General features: G+C 40.4%; 1 protein-coding gene across 1 annotated transcript in view; it reads left to right on the top strand.

Moving 5' to 3' along the window:
- SUPT3H (SPT3 homolog, SAGA and STAGA complex component) overlaps window positions 1-14,834 on the top strand; it is a 408,078-nt gene extending 393,244 nt beyond the window's left edge. The window contains exon 11 of the mRNA XM_023762291.1: window positions 13,500-14,834. Coding sequence (XP_023618059.1) covers window positions 13,500-13,541 — 42 coding nt within the window. The 3' untranslated portion in view covers window positions 13,542-14,834. The remainder of the gene's footprint in view (window positions 1-13,499) is intronic.
- The last annotated feature ends 3,593 nt before the right edge of the window (window positions 14,835-18,427 follow it).

Here is an 18,427-nt window from a genome sequence, read left to right as displayed (position 1 = left end):
ATAAATACCCCTATGCAGGTATTCGTGTGGACATAAGTTTTCAACTCCTTTAGGTAAATACCAAGTAGTGCAAATGCTGGATCATATGGTAAGAATGTGCCCTGGCCGGGAATGTAACCATGACTTCCTGGTTCATGGGCCGATGCTCAATCACTGAGCCACACTAGCTGGGCTCTTACCTGAATTTTGATAAACCCTTTAGTGGTAGGTAGTATGGATTGGTGTCTCAGATTTAATATTATGGCGACAGACATAGCCTATAGTCTGGCATTTAGAAACAAGCTAAAGCTCTCTCTCCTTTGGATCTTACCTAGAAAACTCTCTATCCTGCTCACCATTTTTCTCTCATCCCCAACTCAGGCCTCAGCTGAGTGTCTTTTTCTTTAAGAAGGTGCCTTGATCACCAATACCCACCTCTACTGCCTTCTTATATGGTCCCATTATATGCTATACTCATTTTTTAAACTTGTATCACTTTTGTCATTTCTCATTCAATATGTCTTCTTTATTAGACTGTTGAATATGAAAGGCAGACCCTGGCCCGGTGGCTCATTTGGTTAGAGCGGCGTCTCATGCACTAAAAGATTGAGGGTTCAATTCCAGGGCAGGGCACATACCTTGGTTGCAGGTTTGGGGTTCCATCCCCAGTTGGGATGCATATTAGAGGCAACTGATCGATGTTTCTCTCATTGATGTTTCTCTTTCCCTTCCTCTCTCTTTAAAAATCAGTAAAAACATAGCCTCAGGATTTTTTTTAGAAAGGAGAAGAAAATGAGGAGCTGTCATCACTGCTGTACCCACTGAACCTTGTAGTCTGTATTGTGGAATGAATGACAGTTCATACAGAAATACACCTTCTCAAGTAGCTACCATACATGATTGATATTATTAACTACTATGTCCTGACTGTTTTGTATCATAGTTTTTAGTATTTTTTGTCTTAATCATAACTTATTTACTACCCTAAATTGGTGTCTTGACCATTGGTAAACAGGTATTGCTACCCACATTCTTATTTTTTTGTGTTGTGTTTTTTGATGTAGCACAGGCTGTTGAGCAATATTTTATTTTTATTTTTATCTTGTTTCATTGTTGAAGATTGGAAACACAATTAAGTATCACTGCCATATAACCAAGATTGTAAGCCATTTTTCTACTCTTTTATTTTATACTATTTACTGTAAACTCGTTATTAATTATAATTTTTAATAGCAGTATATTTGAACTTCAAATGTTTAGACTCAACAATATAATTAACAGTATTGTTTTAGATAACTTGGACTCTCTTTTTCTGGCAAACAAGGCATTTGGGAGCCAATTTTTTTTTTTACTCCTAGCAGATAACAGCCAGGAGAAGCCCAGAAATGCTCCCAGTGGGAACTGAGAACTCATATCACAGTAACTTTTTTTTGCAGCAATGTTTATGGTTGAATTATTAAGGTCACTAATTTATTTTTCTTAACAATTGCTACTGATAGTTATCTTGTAAAATGATAAGTGTGCGGTCTAAGCCTAATTTTTAAGAGCTGAGACTATCCCAGCCCCTGCTCTGGTGGAGAACACATGTTAGCATTTCTCATTGTTGCCCAGAGGAAACTAACCTACTTGCTAATCAAATGCATTCATTCCCAAGATGATTATTTATTGAGCACCTACTTATTTTCTCTGCATTGGGCGATACTGTGGGCTCACATAGATAAAATAGTAAGGTCCCTGCCTTCTGAAGGCTATGGAGAAATGAAATTAACTATTGTTAGCCCCGCCTCCCCACCCCACCCCCCAAGGAGGAGATTTCAGTTAATAATTCTGCCAATTTAGCACTGTTTTCATATAGAGTTATATGTGTTTGCAGCTTGGAATAATTTCAGACATCTGTGTTTTGACTGTTCTTAATATAAGGTAGCTGAAGAAAAGTTTAACATTATTGGCATTAAATTATTATTAACCATAGTTGTGTTTAAGTACATACGATATCATGGAAAGAATAATTTATACATAGAAATGGTATACTTTTAGTCTCATATAAAATTGCTAAAAATAACTTTCACAAAAAACTTTTGTTCTAAAAACACAATGTTGTTTTTATCAGCTACTTAATGATTTTGCTTAACAACAGAATTAACACATCTCTCATATAATTTGATTGAGATGTCTTGAACAATTAGAAATGGCAATTTTTAATAACTAAATTTTAATTTAGAGAGTCTTGTATTCAGAATGCTGGAATAACTTGGTAATAAGAATGTAACAGAGACATACAGGAAAACATGCATAAAATGACAACTTCTTAAAATTTATATAGGCTCCCAATTACTTGGACTAGAAGGACAGTTAATGCTATGTCTTTTTCCCACCCTGCCGCCCTGGAAGACCTCTTATTGAAAGGGCAGGGCTCCTTCCCTGTTCCTGTTCTTAAACCAGTGCCCTGTCATCCAACGAACTGCCCTCCAGGTTTTCACAGGATGTTTCTAACACTGGGGAGTATACAAAGGGAAGATGTTTAATGAAGAGCTTTGCGTGTTGCATTGCTGTTCATCATATGGTTCAATTTAGATTCTCTGAAATATCAGAGTTAGAATAACATTATCAAAAGGGGAAAAGTCCCATGGCTTTGGTGCAAACAAGATGTGCCTATTTGTATTTATGTTTGCTAATGAAATTCAGCCATGATTCCCACTTTGATTTTAAGAGTCTTAGACCACCATTCAGATTTATTCATTATAATTAAATCTCTTCCCACACACAGACACAAGGGCAGCCAAAGGCCTGGGGGAGAGGGGGGTGTCATATTTTATCTTTTAAAAAGCTGTTGCACAGCTTTGATATGAAGATCCAGAGCCTCAGAGATGGACAGTATGAAAGCAAAGCAGTATGTCTCTGGGGCATAGATACCTCCTGAGGCAATTGAAGGTCTAGGGGAGGCTTGGTCTCTGAATCCAGTGGCTCCATAGAGGGCAAGGCTGAATTGGGGCGTGTGGGACAGCTTGATGCAGTCTCCAGTGTGGCTGCCAGAAGAGAGGGAGGGAAAGGCCAGATACAAGAACAACTGGCTTTTCCTGGAAAACTTGGGTATGAGGCAGGACAGAGAGGAGGGCTCATGTAGCTTGTGAAATAGCATTTATACATGAAATTCAGAGATGTATGTACCTTCCAATAAGTCACTTAGATTAACTAGATCGGTTTACTCTGCTGCCTCCCTGTCTTTTCTCCCAGGAGAGCCCCAGTGCGCCCTCTGTGCCCTCCGTGCCCTCCGAGTCTCTGTGGAGTGGAGAACGTTTGGGAAACCACCGGGCCCTTGGTAACCAGGGCGGGTCCTGTGGCCCACAAGGCATCCTCTGCAGAAAGTCTGCCCTACACTTAGTTAATTGGGAGTTAAGAGTAGTTTGGGAGAGAGAATATATGCTCCAAATCTTTTTATTGTCCGTTTCTCACTGGATTTCATCCAAATGGCCAACTCCAAACATATCCAGGCAGGCCACATTATTTGTTCAGCCCTCAGTCAGACACGGAGCACAGCCTTAGGAAGACTTGAATGGGAACACATGGTGTGTCGCCCCTTGAAGGTCCTAAAGATGTGTGCTTTCGCCACAGAACTTTCCAGACGGGTTTATCTTAATTATTTTGATATTTCGTCCATTTATCAAAGTTATTATTTGGGGCACTTGGGGAAATTAGTGATTCTCCAAGGAAGAGCTAATCATGCAGCAGAAGAGCCAGAAGTAGAGCTAGCAGCTCATAACCGTCTGCCTTGTTCTGACTCCTCAGCTGCGCTGTTTGGACATTGTTAAGTCTCTCCCTTCCCCGGTCCCTTCACTTTTGTTCTGCTCCCAAGGGCTCTTAATCCGGAAAAACAATTTTCCCTCTGCATCTGTTTTCCCCATTAAGGTCCGGGACGCTAAGCACATAGCTTTGGACAGAATGAGAACCATCCATAAAGAGCCCTACACTGAGTCAGGAATCCCGGGTTCTCTTGAGGCGTTCATTTTCTCTGTTAAATTTGGAATTGGGCTTGAGGAGTTCACAAAGACACTTTCCAATTTCAAACTCTATTCCTTGATATATGCAAAGGGTTTGTTCAGCTTGGGTTAATAGGCTCAGTTTCCAAATTCCTTTTTCATGATGGAATTAAATATGGTGATTCAGTCTGAAGGACTATGTCCCTAAGAGTGGCATCCCAGCATCTAGGAAGGAAAAAGAACAATGACTACTCTACAGATGGACTGCAGGTGAGAAATGTGAGAGACACAGGTAACCCACTTGCTGTCTGGGTAGAAAGGCATAGTCTGAAAACCTTAATTTCTCTTTCTGCTGTATTAAATTAAATGCCAGTATTGATTTCCACTAAGAGATGTTGTTTCCTGTATAATCATGACAGATTCTGAAATGGTTCCCCTTGTGCTTCGGCAGCACATATACTGAAATGGTTCCCCTTCCTGACAAACCATCTCTGGTCCTGCTGTTGGTGTCCTCGTCCTCTCGGCCCGCGCTGCAGCCAGTCACCTGGAGGCTTGGAAACATTCCAGAGGCCGCAGAGCCAGAGGATCTGTGATTTTTCAAAGCCCCCTCCGCGATTGGGTCGCACAGTGCTTTTTACCAAATACTATTCTTAAAATTAGCCTGGGAAATAGGCACTAGTTGAGATGCCTCCAAACTGAAGATGACTTACATTTAAGTCCCCCTCCGCACTTTGAAGTATTGGACCAGGCTGATTTAGTTTAAATTTGAAGTTAAATTTTCATTGCGCCTTTAAGTGATGTTGAGTTAGCAAGAATTGAGTTTGTCAGGACTAGGAGACTGTGTATGTCTTCAGTGATCCGGGCGGAATGAATTATGCCAGATTTCAGAGGTTTTTTTCCTTTTGTTTAGTGTAAGACAATGTGGAATAATGAAAAGAATACAGGCCCTGGGTTTTTAATACTAAATCTACCATTCACTGGAGTATGTCACTTTAAAAAAGAGAATAATAAGACCCTTTTTACTAGTTGTGGAAAGCGTAAATTAGATATGGGCATGAAAGTACTTATCAACCATGTAGTGTTTTTTAATATTTGCCCTCTCTCATTGCCTTAAGAAATCTACAAATCTCATGCCCTTTTAAATGTTATTTGAAATTAAATATTGTGATTAAAGTGGGGGGGGGCAGGAAGAGATTAACCAAAAAATTTATACGCATATATGCATAACCCATGGACACAGACAATAGTGCATTGAAGGCCTGGGGGGGCAGGGGTAGGGTGAAGGGGGTCAATGGGGGGAAGAAGGGGGACATCTGTAATAACACTTTCAACAATAAAGATAATTTTTTTAAAAAGCAAACAAAAGAGCTGCCTTGTTTTCTCCCTCCTCCCACCCTTGCGAATGACCTCTCGTTGCATTTTACTTGTCGTAAGCTATAAATTGGAAGTCTACTGACTGCAGGGACTGTGTTACTTAGCTTTTGTCCTTAGACACCAAGCAGAGTGGTTTACATAGAGTAAGAACTCAGATTTTCTAAAATCAAATCATACAAATGTATAGCACTTCAGGCAATGGAACCAAAATCTTCTGTCTTAGGACTTTGAGAAAGGAAATATTTGTAAGTGAATTTTGGACCTGCTACAATGAAATTATTTTTTTATTTCCAACTTTGAGGAGTAATTGACAAATATAATTGTATGTATTTAATGTATGTAATGTGATGATTTGATACACATTTACATTGGGGAATGTCTACCATGATCAAGATAACTAACACATCCATCACCTCACCGTTAACTCTTTTTGTTTTGTTTTGTTTTGTGTGTGTTAGAACACTTGAAGTATACAGTACAGTACTATATTTCTAACTCACCAGACTGTGCATTAGATCCTCAGAACTTGTAACCAAAAGTTTGTACCCTTGGACCTACATCTCCCCATTTCTCTGTCCCTATAGCCCCTGGCAACCACAATTCTACTCTGTTTTGTTTTTGGGGTGTGTGTGTGTGTGTGTGTGTGTGTGTGTGTGTGTTCGTTTTGCTTTGATTTTAGTTTTTATTTTGTTTATAATCCACATACAAGTGATACCAAACAGTACTTGTATTTCTGTCTGGCTTATTTCGTTTAACCTAATGCCCTCCGGGTTCACCCAAAGACATTTAAGTTGTTACCGTATCTTGGTGATTGTAAATAGTGTTGCAATGAACATGGTACAGATATCTCTTTGAGATATGTATTTCATTTCCTTCTGATACATACCCAGGAGTCAGACTGCTGGGTCCAACTGTAGTTCTATTTTTAATTTTTGAGCAACCACCATACTGTTTTCCATAATGGCCGTACCAATTTACATTCCCCCCAACAGCACATAAGGAGTTCCTTTTCTCCACATTTGTTATCTCTTGTCTTTTTTATAATACCCATCCTAACCGGTGTTAGGTGATATCTCATTGTGGTTTTGATTTGGATTTTCTTGATGATTAGTGATGTTGAACACCTTTTTATGTACCTATTGGCCATCTCTTCTTCAGGAAAATGTCTATCCGGTTTTTGTTGCCAATTTCAAAATTTTATTATTTGCATTTTTGCTATTGAATCATTTGTTCTTTATGTATTTTAGATATTAACCCCTTATTAGATATATGGTTTGCAAAGATTTTCTCTGATTCTGTAGTTGCCTTTTCAATTTATTATTGACTCTACTATGCAAAAGCTCTCTAGTTTAATATAGTCTGCTAATTTATTTTAGCTTTTTTTGCCTTTGCTCTTGGTGCCTTATCTAAGAAACCACTGCCAAGGCCAGTATCAAGGAGCATATCCCCTATGTTTACTTCTAGGAGTTTTACAGCTGCAGGTCTTACATTGAAGTCCTTCATCCATTTTGAGTTGATTCTTTATATGGTGTAAAATAGGGGTCCCGTTTAATTCTTTTGCATGTGGCTACCCAGTTTTCCCAGTACCATTTATTGAAGAGATTATCCTGATATATTCTTGGCTCCTTTGTCAAAAATTGACTATATATGTGGGTTAATTTCTGGGCTCTCTATTCTATTCCATGGATCTATGTCTGTTTTTATGCCAATACCATACTGTTTTAATCACTACAACCTTATAATATAGTTTGAAAGCAGAAAGTGTGTTGCGTTCTTCTTTGTTCTTTCTCAAGATTGCTTTGGCTACTCAGGGTCTTTTGTGGTTCCAAACAAATTTTAGGATTATATTTTCTATTTCTGTGAAAAATGCCATTAGAATTTTTATAGGGTTGAATTTAATCTGTAGATTGCTTTGAGTAGTATTGATATTCTTAACAATATTAATTCTTCTAATCCAAGACTATGGGATATCTTTCTATTTACTTATGTATTCTTTAAATTATTTCACCAATGTCTTACAGTTTCTAGTGTGCAGGTTTTTCACATCTTTGATTAAATTTTTTCTAATTATTTTATTGCTACCTCTATTCTCTTTTGTTTCCATTAGCATTTTCCCATCCCATCACTTTCAGCCTGTGAATGTCTTTAAAGCTTAAGTGAGTCTCTATAGGCAACATGTACTTGGGTCTCTTTTTTTCTTTTTTATCCATCCAGGCACTCAATGTCTTTTAATTGGAAATTAAAAACATTTATATTAGATATGTAAGGACTTACTATTGTCATTTTATAAATGTTTTCTGATTGTTTTATACTTTTTTCATTCCTTTCTTCCACTGTTGCTGTCTTTCTTTGAGAATTGGTGATATTTTTTGATAATGGTATGCTTTGATTTTATTCTCTTATTATATGTGTACTTATTATAGGTTTTTAATTTGTGTTTACAATGAGGCTTTTATAATACATCTTATATGTGTATTTTAAGTGGATAACAACTTAACTTCAGTTGCCTTAAAAAGATCTACACATTTATTTGCTCTCCCTACACACACTTTATGTTGTCAATCTCACCATTTTCATCTTTTTATATTGTATTTTATATTGTATTTTAGCTTTTTTTGCCTTTGCTCTTGGTGCCTTATCTAAGAAACCACTGCCAAGGCCAATATCAAGGAGCATATCCCCTATGCTCTAACAAAATATTTTAGCTATAGTTATTTTTAGCACCTTTGTCTTTCAACCTATACGCTAGAGTCCAAAGTGATTTACATACTACCGTTGCAGTATTATTTTGAATTTATCTATGTATTTACCTTTATCAATGGATTTTATATTTTTCATATGTTTTCATCTTACTAATTAGCATCCTTTTTGTTTCATCTTGAAGAACTCCTTTTTGCCTTTCTTCTAAGGTAGGCCTAGTGGTGATAAATTCCCTCAGTTTTTGTCTATATCTCTACCTAAGAACTACTTTCCTGGGTAAAGTATTCTAGATTGGCAGATTTTTTTTCTTTGAGCACTTTGAATATATCATCCCACTCCCTCCTGGCCTGCAAGGTTTCTTCTGAGAAACCTGCTGAGAATGTTATCTGGGTTTCCTTCTATGTGATGACTCTTTTTAAACTCAATTCTTTCAAAATCTCTCTTTGGTTAACTTTTCAGACCCTTTCTCTCTCTTCTAGGACTCCCATAATGCAAATATTGTTTCACTTGATGTTGTCCCAAAATTCACATAGGTTTTTTTCACTCCTTTTCATTCTTATTTATTTTTCTCCTCTGACTGTAATATTAAAGATCTGTCTTCAAGTTTGCAGATTAATTCTTCTGCTTGATTAAGTCTTTTTTGAAGCTCTCTATTGCATTTTTTCATTTTATTCATTGCATCCTTCAGCTCCAGAATTTCTGTTTGGTTCATTGTGATTTCTCTTTCTTTGTTGAACTTCTCATCTTGTTCATGCATTGAGTTCCTAAGCTCATTGAGTTCTCTGTGGTCTCTTGAATCTCACTGCACTACCTTAAAATAATTATTTTTAATTCTTTTTCAGTTGACTCATAGATCTCTATTTCTTTGGCATTGGGTACTGGAAAATTATTGATGGTATCATGTTTCCTTACTTTTTCATGTTTCTAGTGGCTTTATATTGATGCCTGCGCCTTTGAGGGAGCAGTCAGCTCTTCTGCTGTTTTTAAAGACTAACATTGGTTAGGAAAGACTTTTCTCTGAAGGTGGCCATGAGGGCTTTGGCTGGGTGGATGCAGCATCTCTGATTCTGGGGAGAGCACAGTGGCATAGTTGCCATACATCCATCAACAAGGTCAACTTTGGTCAAGACTGCATTGTCTTTGGTGGCCAAGACTGTGGAGGTCCTGCAAGTGGCAGTGGTGCCTAGGACTCTTGGGGTCCTCAGTGGCAGAGCTGCTGGGGTCTTCCTGGTCTCCTTTTCTGCCTGTGGGAGGATGTCCTAGACAAGGCTATCCCACTTGGTTTCAGGCACTCAGAGCAGCTGGGGTGCTGAGGTCAGGTACATGTGGAACTACCGCAGTGCCTGGGTCCTGGGGCATAGGTACACTTGCTGCAATGGTAATGCTAGTGTCTTAGATGCAGACATGTGCAGGTCTCCTGGGGAACCCCGGTCCGAGTCTCTGAGACTCACCACAGTATTTGGGCCCGAGGGTGGGGGCCCCAGCAGCGGCTAGGGTGCAGCAGCAGATGCCCTGGAATGGTGGGTCAAAGTCCCGACTCTGGCTCTCAGGGGCAGGGGGCAGAGCAGCAGCAGATCAGCCTCAGTGATGCCAGGTCAAAGCCATGACTCAGGACCCAAGGATGGGACATAGAGCTGCAACAGTACTGCCCAGTGATGGCAAGTGAGTGCCATGACGTCAGACTCACAGAGTGGGCCAGAGAGCAGCAGCTGCAGGAGCACTGCCCGGTGGTGCTGGATCAAAGCTGTGACTTAGAATCTGAGAGACCGGGCACAGAGAGCAGCAGCAACTCCCCGTCCATAGATGGTGAGGTGCTGTGGTGTCCCAACCCAGAGAGTGGGCACAGCATCAGGTGGGCCCGGGGGCAGGTCTCACAGCAGCAGCAGCCCAGCCACCATGAGGAGACAGCAGTGGGGATCCATGCAGCTCCAGCAGCAGGGCCCAGTGTTGTGGCGAGGCTGCAAATGGCCATGGCAGTGATGAGACTTTCTGAGGTGCTCCTGCTCTCCTTTCCCCTGGGGTAAAGTTCACCTGAGGGAGTCCCTCTGCGCTGAGCTGCTTGAACTGGGGGTGGGATGACGCAGGTAAAATGCTTCCCACACTTCTAAGTGGCCAGGCTTGTTCCTCAGCTCCACGGGGTTCTGCTTCTTTGTTGTAGTTGCGAGCTTTCCCAGAGCTGTTTCTGCATGTTGGTAGTTGTTTGTTTATTGTTTTTGTGGGAGATGAGCTTTGGGACTCTCTAGCCTGCCTGCTGAGGTCAGTCCCTACAATGAAACTCTTGTTTTATTTCAAGTTTGAGAAAGTAGGAAAGAGTCAGGAAAGGTGGTAGTGAGAATAAAATGTACATCTGAACTGGGTGGAGGACAGGTTTAGACTGTGGCATAAATAACACACGCAAGTATATTCAAGTTGGAATAACAGGATATGTTTTATAGAATGTCTTCTTTTGCTTAAGATAAATATTAATCTTTTACTGTCATAGTAATGTGTATTCTTTAAAATGTGCAATTTATGGTGACCCACAACAAAGCAGAAGTAAACCAATTTGAGATTTAAATGTTTTCTCTAGTTTATCCATATTCAAATAAGCAAAAAAAAGTCATACTTTAAAAGTGCACAGTCATGAGTTCATTTCCCCACCCATGCCCATGCAATAGATAGCATCTGTGTCTGCTTATCCAGGTATATTGAGGTTCTGGTAACAGGTCATAATTTGGTGCTGAGTGAATAAATGAATGTAAAAGTTGGGAGCTCACTTGATCCTCAATTTTTTAAAAAAAGGCATAGTAACTTCAATTGGTCCTTTAAAAAAAGAAACCCAAATATTGTCTTTGCTACTTTACTGGTAACATGCTAAAGTGTCTGAGCTATTCAACAAATTCACATGGAGCAGCTAGTAGTCGAGTGCAGACCTTTATTAAATCAATAATAAGTCTAAAGTGGCATACGGAAGAAGCTGGTTTATTGGGGAAGTCTGATTTGGTTATTGATTGATTTATTCTTTTCAGTAGTGAGGTGTGGTCCTGGCTGTTCCCGGTCAGGGTCTGCAGAGTGTCTGTGAAGACATAGAACTGGGAATCAGTCATAGGATCTGACAGTAGAGAGTAAGTGGGATACAATGTGTTTCGTGAGAATGTGGCCTCTGGAAGGCCCTCACACCAAGCGATGTTTAAATTTAGTTTCAACATTTGCAACACAAATAAAGAGAAATTCACAGTTGACACAAAGATGAGTTGTCTTCATCCATCTTCCTTTAAAGTTGCTTACTCTGGAAAAGATGCCAAATTTTCGACGTTCCCATAATCACCCTACACAGAGAGCACACATCCTTTGTACATCAAAAGGAACAGCAGTGACTCAGGGTGAGGGACCCTGGGGGATTGGTTTGCTGAAATTGCCCTTCGCTAATTACACAGGCATGTTTGTTCCTCCTCTATTTTAGAATTAGAATAGGAAGACCTTCGTCCAGGAATCTGGGTCAGCTTGGCTACTGGGGATCTGTTACTATAAGCCTGCGATCTTTTCACTGTTTGCAAAGGTGAATTGATTTTCTTAAATGTGACCTTTTCAGCCCTAGGGAGAACCACTTCATACGGCCCACCCTGGAAAGATTAAACTCGGTAAATTCGTAGGTACATTCAGCCAAGACTCTTCTGCGCCAAACTTCATTCTCAAGCAGGGCTCACTCAGCCTTTACCTGGGAGAGAAATCCGGCTTCACTCCAGGTCTATTTATCTCCATGTAAACTGTCCCTGTGCTTAAATATTATGTTATGTGAAAGGTTGTCGCTGTGGTTGTAAAATTTAAAATATCAAGGTCCAGAAACAAAAGTGTTACTGGGCGGAAGGCTCTCAGGCAGCCTTGGTGGTGGGCTGTGCGGAGGCCTGAGGCTCCCGCTTGTGGTTGCGGGAAGACACTCTATCCATCGCTGCGAGTTATTTGTGGCTCCCTGAGGAGTACAGTTAACACTGCTCTCAGCGCAGGCTCTCAGGGGTGGACGTGGAACTTTCTAGTTCCTGTTAGGATGTTTGCTCCAGCCCAGAGGTGTCCTCTGGCACAAAAAGCCTGGGGTCAGGAACGAACTCACCGGAGAGCCCTGAGGAGTGGGCGAGGGATGTGCCCGTTTTCTCATCCTTGAGCCGCTGCTCTGGAGTGAGCTGCGTGGCAGCGACTGATGGAACTGCAGCCCCGCTCCAACCTGACACCCACAGGAAATCCCGTACACGCCGGCAGTTTGGAAGGGATGCATGTGCCCTGAACTGGTTTTATGATTAACAGAAAGTTATTGAAAAAAGCATTTTTGTTTCACCTCGTGTTGGTAGAAGTCTTTAAAAGCTTGGGGTTCACTTACCTTTTTTGCAATGTAATTAAAAATGGATTTCAGTCATTTTTTTAGAATTAAACTGTACAGTACGTCCATGGCATTAGCTTCATCGTAAAAGCTCATTCTGCATTTCCGACAAGATGCTGTTGAAGGTACATTTATTGGACTGAAAGCGTCCAGATTCCAGAATAGCCCAGAGCTATTAGCTTAGAGGGGAAAGTCCCTGGTACAGATTTTGTAATTGTTTCCACTTTTCTGAAAACATTATAGAAAAGTGGCATCTAATTGAGGGTTAGGAATTGTCTGAATGTGACTTCATAGTGTAAATATTGAGCGCTGTGGTGGTGAAAGGGGTCATTTTACTCCTGCGCCGTGGGTTTCAGTTCTGCTCCACGCCGGTCTCGCTGCGAGGCTCAGGGCGAGTCACAGAGGCCTGGGTAGCCCAGCTCTTCCAGCTCCGGAGGGAGGCAGACAGCTCTTGGGATGAAAAGTCATACGTTTTACTTTGAAGAAATATATTGTGATTAGTATCCACTTTCCCATTTTCTTTCATGGGACTGTTTATCCAATCATGAATATCCACAGCTACACTGCATGTGCATGCGTGTATATGAAGTTATGTGAGATGTGAGCTTTCTATAACATCTGTAATGTACAGAACTCCTTAGAGACCGTTTTCAGGGGGAGGAATGGCCTCTATTAGTGCCTGTTCCCAGAGCTTTGCATGGAGACTATAAATTAGGCCTTGGAAGGCTATAATGAGCCAGTAATTTATAGACTATTAAGATACTTAGTTAGAAATGATTCTTGAGCATGTCCAATAGGGAACACATGTTTACAAAGGACAAACAGATTCAACACAACATGTCTTTACCCTAACCAAGTCCAGGCAATTAACAACACAACATGTCTTATTTTGCCTATCTCCCACTCCCCCAAAATAGGATCCCTAGCCACTTGTTAAACCACATTGACTTTTTAATAGACAAAGCAGCTGCTAGAGCTTTGCCACCAGAACTGTTCAGATTAAGCCCCTGTTAGAGTGCGGCCGGCCGGCCACAGCCCAGGACGAAGCTCTCCTTGCGTCGTACCTCCTTTCCTGGTCAACTTGTGATAATTCATTGCAGATTTCTTCTTCTCCACAGAGTGCCTACCGCAGGAACGGGATGGCTTTCCTGGCCTGCTGACGTGGCTGGGCCTGGACCGCAGGAAAGGCGATGCTCTGTGAAGGTGATGTCTGTTCCCCCGTGTGGACAAAGTAAAGCACACGTTGACCTTCTCTGCACCCTCAGGAGTGGGCTGGTTTGTTGTGACTGTTGAGGGGCTGACTCCAGCCCTTCCCCAGCCCCCTCAACGCCTAGTCTTGTTTACTGGATGGGCCGTTGGCTAATTAATGGCAGGATGTTTGGGAGAGTGTGTAGGTGGACAAGAATGCGGATCACACAATTTTGAAATTTTAATTTGGAATGGATTTACTGCCCTCAGCTCACATATCTTAAAAGCAGTGTCTTTTTTTTTTTCAGTGTTTAGTCTATGTTTTACTTGATGCATTTAGTAATCCAAGTTTGGGACAAAGGAAACAAAATTAAAAGGACAGTCAGCTTTCCCCTTGCACTTTACTTTCCAACTTTGTTGACTACATCCACGGGGACTTTAGAGACAAATGTCTATTTTATAAACTCACAGGAATCAAAGATCGAGGGGACCTGATGAACTCTGTTCCCGTCCTCGCCTCCCTGCTCCCACTTACAGTGTATGTCATGTTCGTGCCTTCCTCCCAGCTCTCTGCATATCTGCCTGGCGTGTGTTTTTCCGCATCCAGACCCTCTCCCCTCCGTCAGCTCTCTCCTTCCCTGTCCCCGTCGTCCCAGGCCTCCCAGGCCGCCGCTCTCACACGCACCCTCCCCTTCAGGAGCAGAGTGGTCAGAGTCTTCGCAGGGGAGCGAGGAGGTGCTCTCCCAGCACCGCCACCCTGAGGCTGTGCATGTGGACAGGAAGTTCCGGTAGCAGCTGAGCTACCCTCTGGCATCTATACTTTCTCCAGTAAGCGAGGAACTGGCACCCTCGGGAACAAATCAAAATAGAGCAGACGTAATTGTCTGGTTCCTGATTAGACTTGAATTGCAAAAGAACACAGGAAGTTATTCCTTTAAATTCGTAGGAGTTGGTGTAATTTTACTTTTATCATGGCTTTTACTCACACTGAGACAGCCTTTGTAAAGAATTAATAGAAACAGAAATGAGAAACATGAAAGGTTTCATCTGGTGACCAAAATCATTGTGCAGCCCAGTTAGTATGATTGGGCCACGTTATTCCCGTTTGTCAACTATCACTTACCTGCTCTATGTTAGTCCTTCTGGAAAAAATCTTTATGTCAAGGACAGAAAGTGCAGATATATAATATCAGAAATTTCCAAAGGGTTTTGATGTTCCATCTGTGTTGTTAAAATGTATGATTAAACTTTTCTTTTTATCATCATTCTTATTTTTCTTGGCGTCCCTAATCATAGAAAATTATAAGCTTGCAGTAAACATCCTAACTTTTAAAACTACAGCATTTATTGTATTTGGTTTCGATCTGCCTGGCTTATTGATGTATAAAATTTTCAGGGGCTATTTTTTCACATCAAAATTCCTTCTCTTCCCACATTATACATTTTAAAGTATGCACAAGGCAGAAAATATAGGGTTTAGGGTTTTCCCTTCATTTTATTCTACCTGATCTCCTTATACTCCCAGAGAAGGAAGACTCAACGTACATTTCTCTCAGAAATATGACAGGTCTGTGTTTTTGTTGGTCTGGTGTATGTTTGTCTATCTTGAACAGTCTGACAGGTAATTATTTATAAAATCTGGTTTTGCCCAGTAAGTCCATATAATAACCTTTCACTTTCCATCATAAGCCAGTGAGCTGAATTTAGAATAAAACAAGGTCATTTATGTCTGTCCTGAACCAGCCTACATGTCCCCATAATTGCTCAATATTAATATTTTTAATTCTTTTTTTTTCTTTTCTACCCATAGGTTCTTTCTCTGATTCTTTCCACAACACTAAATTAGAAGTGAAATAAAATTTCCTTAAGCAGTGAATATAGAAAAAAAGAAGGAACATTTCAGAAAATGTGACTTCAATAAACTTCTCTCTAAAGATTAAAATGTTACGTAGATTCATAAATGTTAGAGCAGAAGATGGTCTTAAAGATCATTGAAATAACCACTAGTTTCACAGATAAAAACACGTGGCCCAGGGAGGGAAACCGATGTTCCCAGGCTAGCAGCGTGCTCCATGCTGGGCTTGCTATGATGATGTTACCAAGACACGTTGCTTCTATGGCATGTGTGCCTTAGACGTGTTACATTAAAATTTTCTTCAAAGGGACTGGTATTCATTAAATAATCTGTCAATTACACAACAATTTTTTTAAAAGAAGTCTACAAGCAAAGGGAGAGGGGAATTAACCTACTTTGAGACCTACTTTGTGTCAGGAAGTAGACCTCTGGCATTTCTTCTGTCTTCACAATGACCTAATGAGGTACATGCTATAAAACAAAACAAAAAATAAACACAAAAATCATGCTCACCTCTAAATCAAATGTGAATACACAAAATAGTTTCTATTTTTATAGGCTGTGTTTTGGAGATGAAGTTTGAAAATAAAACCAGAAAATAAGTGAATAGCCTCTCTAGTGGGAGATTGACACTGCCTCATAGATTTGAGAGTAAAGGAAATAGAAATACTTCTCCCTTCACCTCAATTTGAAAATTCTGCTTTCTGAACATGTCATTTTAAAGCTATGTCTTTAACCTTCCTGTCTTCACACATTACAATAGTTGAGATCCAACAATAATGTTCCAGCTCTGGCCGGGTAGCTCAGTTGGTTAGAGCATCCTCCTATATGCCAAGGTTCTGGGTTCCATCCCCGGTCAGGGCACATACAAGAATCAACCAATGAGTGCATCAATAAGTGGAACACCAAATTGATCTTTCTATCTCTCTCTCACACACATCAATAAACAATAATATTCCAATTTTAGGACTAAGAATTTTTATTTAAAAAAACAAAAGCACAAATATTTTTTAAATTATGTATGTACTTTCTGTATGTGGGGAGCATTCTTCATTTATTACTGTTTGTCCTTTGTTTCTATAAAATAATAAACAATTCACATTTAATGCTTTTACCATGTAGAAGACAAATAAACATAACTGGTGATTCTTGTTCTGAAAGAAAATATGTTTACTTGTCTAGAAATTATAAAGTTTAATTTTATGAAAAAGAATTTATATAGTTCCCATATCAGATATTTCTTCCCAGTTCATGTAAACCCCTGTGTAAAACTGAGTCACTACAGAGAAACTATTCCCTCATCTGCCCTCCTGGAATTTAGATAGAACCGTCCCAGGTTGCGTTTAAAATTTTACCATCAACCATGTACACATCTCATAAAATATTTTACAGTTTCCTGTATGCTCTGGCTGAACATTTCATAGTACATAAACACTTCTGCAAATAATATCAGGCATCAAACTGAACATGTCATGGCAGTGGCCCCACTAAAGCTGAGTGTCCAGCAATTTATTTTCTTATTTTTATCTTCTTATTTGAAAGCCACGGTGAAACTGTGTGCTCTGATTGTGCAGTGGCAGGGGTGGGGTCCGGCGGTTTGAGGGGAGCTGTGTTCATCAAGCAGGGGCTCTGCAGAAGGCAGCCAGCCGAGCTTCAGCAACAGAACCGTGCCTGCAGGAGCCGGAGGGAAATTTGACAGCTAAATAAGGGCCAGATGCCTTTAAAAGCTCGGATATTAAAAAGTCATATCTCTTCAAGCAAGTCTCTCGTGTTGTGAATAGGACAGTGATATCATAGCACTTAAAAAGAGAAACAGAAAAAGAAACTGGCATTTGTGTTTTGGAACAAAATAGCAAATATTTAAGCTGTCATAAGTCATGGGAATTTTGACAATTGAAGCTGATTTTAAAACAATTAATTCTTACAAAGTCACGAGAAGCCCACATACAGTATTTCATTGTTGGAAACCACGGTGATTCTGTATGGAGCGTTATATTCGTGTTCTCTCTTCTGCTCATCACCACCCAACAATATCCACTATTCTCATTATTTTCCAAAGGAAAATAGAAATAGAAAAATATATAGGAAAAATTAATAATCAAGATGATTGCTTACATAATTTCACTTATACCAACTGTACTTGCTATTGAAAATGATGATATATTGTATCAGTATTTTAATAATAAGTTTGACACAATTATGGCACACCCTATGCCACCCTGTGCGCCAAACACTTTGTGTGGGTTGTCTCACTAAATACACACACATTCTCTCCCTGTCGCCTTTGGGCAGTAGTGGGGAAACTGAGGAACAGAAGGCTCAGTGCTTATGCGGAGGTACCCACGGTGGAGTTGGCGTCCGTGCCCAGCACTCTGACCCCAACACTCACGCTCATAACCACTGAGACACAGCATGGAGTTTTCGCGAATAAAGAGTTCTAGGGGCTTGTCAGAGAGGATTGCTCCCAAACCTGGAAGCACTTCTCAGCACAAAAAAACTGATTACAAGAGAATTCCATTTTAACTTTCCTTCTTTAAGGCCAAGTGTTGTGTATATAATAGAATATCATATAATGTATAATAGAATATAATTATATAGACTGATGCCAAGTCCTCTATCATGTCTTAAGCCATAAGATAAATAAATATGATGAATGCACATACTAAGCATCATTATACAGATTATGAACGAAATGTCCTCAAAGGTCCACGTGTATCAAGCCTCCCCTTGCGAAGATGAGATCTCTCCAGAAAGTTCTCATTACTTAGGCTGCTGTTGTATTCTTTCATGCAGGTATGTAGCTCGTGTTATATGAGTCCCCACCTTGTTTGCATGTCCTTGGAGCTCCAGCCACAGCCCCTTGCAGGTGTTTGCTCAGTACTTACGTCATCGTTTCTCCAGGCCCAGGAGGCCCGGGTGCTGGAGGGGCGCAGTGAGCAGAGGTCAAGAAGAAGGCGGTGGAGCACAGCTTGAGTTAGCAGTGATCCTTGTTCCTCTCATCAG

This window comes from Myotis lucifugus, unplaced genomic scaffold, assembly GCF_000147115.1.
Source record: "Myotis lucifugus unplaced genomic scaffold, Myoluc2.0 scaffold_241, whole genome shotgun sequence".
In the NCBI taxonomy this organism is placed as follows: domain Eukaryota; kingdom Metazoa; phylum Chordata; class Mammalia; order Chiroptera; family Vespertilionidae; genus Myotis; species Myotis lucifugus.
The sequence above is the reverse complement of the archived record's forward strand: the minus strand, read 5'-3'. Positions and strand labels throughout refer to the sequence as shown.